General features: G+C 39.8%; 1 protein-coding gene across 1 annotated transcript in view; it reads left to right on the top strand.

Moving 5' to 3' along the window:
- The window catches only part of LOC307248748 (AP-2 complex subunit mu-B-like), an 18,471-nt gene that overhangs the window by 11,338 nt on the left and 2,133 nt on the right, over nucleotides 1–5,000 (top strand). Inside the window, exon 9 of the mRNA XM_080025240.1 lies at nucleotides 1,701–1,798. Within this exon, the coding sequence (XP_079881366.1) occupies nucleotides 1,701–1,798 (98 nt within the window). The remainder of the gene's footprint in view (nucleotides 1–1,700; nucleotides 1,799–5,000) is intronic.

Here is a 5,000-nt window from a genome sequence, read left to right as displayed (position 1 = left end):
ATCCTGCCACCACAACTGTCAACACTACAATGCAACTGCCTATCCACCCAGCTCCTTGACATAAATAAATCATGCCCTTACATTCAATGCTAGCAAAAGACGTGCCCTATCAACACCATTTACAACTGGTTATTTTTATTTTGACATATTTTTTTTAAAATTATTAAAAATATGTTTCACTTATTTAGCCTATTTCTATTCTCTGTTTTCAGTTCAATTAGGCCTTTGTTTAAAGTCCAAAGTCATGGTGTTTTTAGAAAAAAACCTTGTTAAAAGTAAAATAAATGCATAATGTTCTTAAATCAATGATTAACTGTCTTTAATAATCGTGATAACACAATGTGATTACTCAAAATAATCATGATTATGATTTTTTCATAATCGAGCAGCCCTACCTTCTTCCATGGTTTAGATCAATTAGAAACAATTAAAGTATTAGGCCTAAATAGGTAGGCCTAGTCATTATTAGTATTTTGACTTCATATATAGGTTGTTTATTGTGATTTCATAAGCGTCAGTGAGCTCCATGGTAACGCAGTGATTGACAGGCTGACTGAAATGCTCTTGAGCTGGACAGAAACTCCCCTCTCCCAACCCAACACCCCTCTTAAAATACACAAACCGTTTGCCTTTACTGTTGCACTGTGACTCGACTACTAAAAAGTTGGTCGCGTACTGACCCCCCAAAGGCCCATTCTGAGCCAGGAAAAACCCTGAGGACAATGCTCCATCACATGCATCAAAGTACTCAACTGCATGGCTAGCCAGTAAAGGCCTTAAGGATGAAAAAATAATGACATGACCCCCTTCCTCTCCTGACCTAAACCCTATTGAGAACCTGTGGGCCCTGCTTAAACGGGATATTTACAGTGAAGGAAATCAGTACACCTCTCGGAACAGTGTCTGGGAGGCTGTGGTTGCTGCTGCACAAAAAGTTGATCGTCAACAGATCAAGAAACTGACAGACTCCATGAATGGAAGGCTTGTGACAGTTATTGAAAAGAAGGGTGGCTATATTGGTCACTGATTTAATTTTTTTACATGTCGGAAATTTGTATTTGTAAATGTTGAGTTGTTTTATTATTCTCACTTTAACAGATGAAAATAAACAAGTGAGATGGGAACATTTTAGTTGTTTTATTTAGTTGCAGAATAATTCTGCACACTAATAGTTACCTAATAATAGCAAAACATATATATATTCTCATAAGAAAGACAAAACCTCACCTTTACTTTCGTAAACATTCAGGTTTAGGTTCTTTAACATGTTGGATTGACCGAGAGCACTGCAGTTGTTCAATAATAAAATGAATCCTCAAAAATACAACTTGCCTAATAATTGTGCACACAGTGTAATGCTTTTGTTTACATACTAGTTTACAGAGCCTAGGCTGTGTATTAACACTGCATTTTTTTCAGTACAGACAGGTAGCAGATCATGAGGAGATATTCACTGATTTAGACAACAAGCGTTCTCCAGAATCACTGACTACACCTTTAAATCATAGAGAGTTAGTTATTGACCTGTAGTGTGTGTGTGTGTGTGTGTGTGTGTGTGTGTGTGTGTGTGTGTGTGTGTGTGTGTGTGTGTGTGTGTGTGTGTGTGTGTGTGTGTGTGTGTGTGTGTGTGTGTGTGTGTGTGTGTGTGTGTGTGTGTGTGTGTGTGTGTGTGTGTGTGTGTGTGTGTGTGTGTGTCTCAGGTGAGGATCCCCACTCCCCTCAACACCTCTGGGGTTCAGCTCATCTGTATGAAGGGGAAAGCAAAGTACAAAGCCAGCGAGAACGCCATCGTCTGGAAGTAAGAACTGTCTGTCTGTCTGTCTGTCTATCATGTGCAGTTTTCAATTGCATTTACATTTAATTTTACTATTAACTTTAACCCATTTAATCCCAAATTTTTTCCAGACATGAAAATATCCAAATCATGTGCTATTGGTAACCCTTTGAAATAGTCTATCATTATTTTGGGAAATTTTCATGGAAAAATAGGTTAAAAAGTGTGTTTTATTGTCGGCCACAATTGTGACCGGTGGGATAATGTATATACTGATTTTATGTTTTTCTTGTTTCCAGTCATCAAATTTCTCATAGTTCAGCTCAATTATATCTGGGTTGGAATATAGAGCTTTGTTACTGGCAGTACCAGTATCAGCATGTATTAAAATATGCTAGTGTTCTTTATCACATGTTAGTGTGACTGTTTCACATATGAAAAACATGAATACGACAAATGAAAGCAAAAACGAAAAGACACCCATCAGCATTAACATTATTATCTTAACATTTATTAAAACATTCATATGGTAACTTTGTTGTAACATTTGACCTTGCACTTTTGTTTAATACTAGTAGTATTTTAGTGCATAATTCATTTTAACATTGTAATTGTAACATTTTAGTGCAACATTCACTGAACACTATGGAGTAGTCATATGCGTCTTTAAAACTAAACGGACCACTCAGAATAGAGGTAACTTGCATTCAAGTAGAAGCCTGCACTAAACAAAACTTTACTTACTGTACATAAAGGCCTCAGAACTAAGTGCATGTGCATCACAACTATGGTCATTGCTTGACTGATATGAACTGACCTTTTCAAAAACCTCTTTTTTGTCAACATTTCATCCTATAGTATGTTTTACTCCTTATTTCTTGCAGACTTTTCTATTTTTCTTTTATTGGCTTTTCTAGCCCTTTTTTTATCTATCCCGATCTCTTTTTCTACTGCCCATGGTAGGCCTTGAAACATTCAATGTGCAGTGGTGCTGTGCATTTTTCACATGCATAAGTAGTGCGTTTGTCACAATGACGACATCTCTGGAATCGATGCATGGTGTTGATTGGCCAGTGAGAAGTTTTGTCAAATCTTCCCTGATTTTCTACAGAAGCAGCCAGTAGAGACTTCCTTCCGTGGCTCAGTGGTTTTCTGCCAAACCTTTGCATAAGAGACTGTGCCACTGTACGTGAGAAGGTGAGCAGGTCAATGGTCCCTCCTATGACATCTCTGTAAAAGAGATGGCTGTTTGTTAGTGCACTGCTGAGGGACCATGCAAAGATGGGCCACCACCATTTTTTGGACCTGATCGAGATGTGGTATCTTGAAACCTGTAGATCGTGAAGGTCAACACCACCCATATGCTCATTGTATTGGTTGATGCATTTTGGCTGTTTGACTGTGTCAAATGCACGCCGCTGCTTGTTCCATCTCTTTACAGAGGTCTCACTGTATTTATCTTCCATGTTTGTCCCCACTGTGACAATGTTGTTGTCTTTCCAACGGACCAACAGCTTCTCTTCCTCAGTCAGGACTTCAGATGTTCCCCGGGGGAATTTCATGAATTTTTTCTGTGATGTGAATGGGACATCAAACAGACGATTTTGTCTCATTGTTCCACAGCTCCCATACCCTCTTTTTGTCATTTCACCGAGGAGTGCAAGCGAAGTGAAGAGGTTGTCATGGAAGAATTTGCAACCTTGAGGCACTTCAGCCTGCTCTGCAAGGCCAAGAACTACGCTGGGTCCCTGACCTAACCCAGTCTCAGGAAGGAGGGTGTGGGAACCACCATATGGCTCCATGTGATGCATGTAACCACTCGATGAGGCAAGGCTCCATAGCTTGTAACCAAAACGGATTGGTTTACCTTTTATGAATTGCTTACATCCATGTCGGCCATAGTATGGGACCATACTTTCATCCACTGACAGCCATTCCTGAAATGGCATGATTTTATATGACTGATTGAGCTCAGCAAAGATGGGCCTGACTTTAAAAAATGGATCATCAGTGATTTGAGTGTTATCAACCACATGAACTGATGCCATTATTTCATCAAAGCGATTTCTTCGCATTGTATCGGAAATGCTTTCATTGTGTACATCATTGTCAAGTGACCAGTACATGTGTCTTCTTGGGACAGAGCTGTACCCAGATGTGATCAGTATTCCATAGAATGTTAAGAGTTCATCCATTGTTAGACTCAGTTGCTTGCCCTTGGTCTGGGTGGAGTAGAGGTTGGACATTTCAAGGGTTAGCTCTCTAAGGGTGGGTGGATACATTAGTAGGAAAACATCCATTGGGCTGGGGCAGTTTTGTTTAACACATTCTGCAGCATGTGGGCTGTATACTGTGTGTTTTGGAATACCTGCTGTGACAGGCCTCTTAGATCGTTTGAAGGTTCGGTTTTTATTTTTGACCACTTGCAACTTGGTCCTTGGCTCGTCTGTCTGCACCCTGTCTGTCTGGTGGGTAGATGAACATGGCTCTTCAGAATCAACAGGAGGTGGAAGTGGGGTAGTGGTGAGGAGGGAGTTATCATCACTGATAACATCTGTTTCATAATTTCTTTGCATAAGTTCAGCACTTGCGTTTAGCAGCCTAGCGGGCAAATGGCCTGTCTCACCCTCAAAGTCCATGTCTGACCCATCACTGTCACAGTCACTGACGACAGCGTCTTTCTCACTTTGAGGGACAACTGTAATGTTGCATGCCTTGTCTGAAGGGTCCACAAGGTCCAACATACAGAGAATTTCATTCAAAGTTAAGCTAAAAGGAAGAACAGAGTAGAAAGTTAGGTAGCTAGCTACACTGTGTTATCCCACCGGTCACTATTGTTGCCATCAACAACTTTACTCATGCTGTGACCATACTGAACATAGTTGAGTTAAGGTAAATAGACCTGTCAATACTAGACACCTTGAAGATGATGTGTACCAAAAATATTTGTCTCATCTTTATGTTAACCCTCTTTACTGACCTCTTTTGTTGGTGCTTTGATGCAGCCATCCTCCTCGGATGGTGCAACCAGGAAGTAATCAGCTCTGATCATGTGACAATTTACACTAAACATATGAAACTGCACAAATGTGTTTGGGAGTTTTTTTAACATCAGTATTTTCTGGAAATAGGTTGATTCTCCATTCAGTAACATTTTTAGGACCTTTAAACTGGAAATGTTTTTTACGGTCACTTTTGTGACCGATGGGATTAAATGGGTATTAAA

Source organism: Ammodytes marinus (assembly GCF_949987685.1).
Source record: "Ammodytes marinus genome assembly, chromosome: 3".
NCBI classification, from domain to species: domain Eukaryota; kingdom Metazoa; phylum Chordata; class Actinopteri; order Uranoscopiformes; family Ammodytidae; genus Ammodytes; species Ammodytes marinus.
The sequence above is the reverse complement of the archived record's forward strand: the minus strand, read 5'-3'. Positions and strand labels throughout refer to the sequence as shown.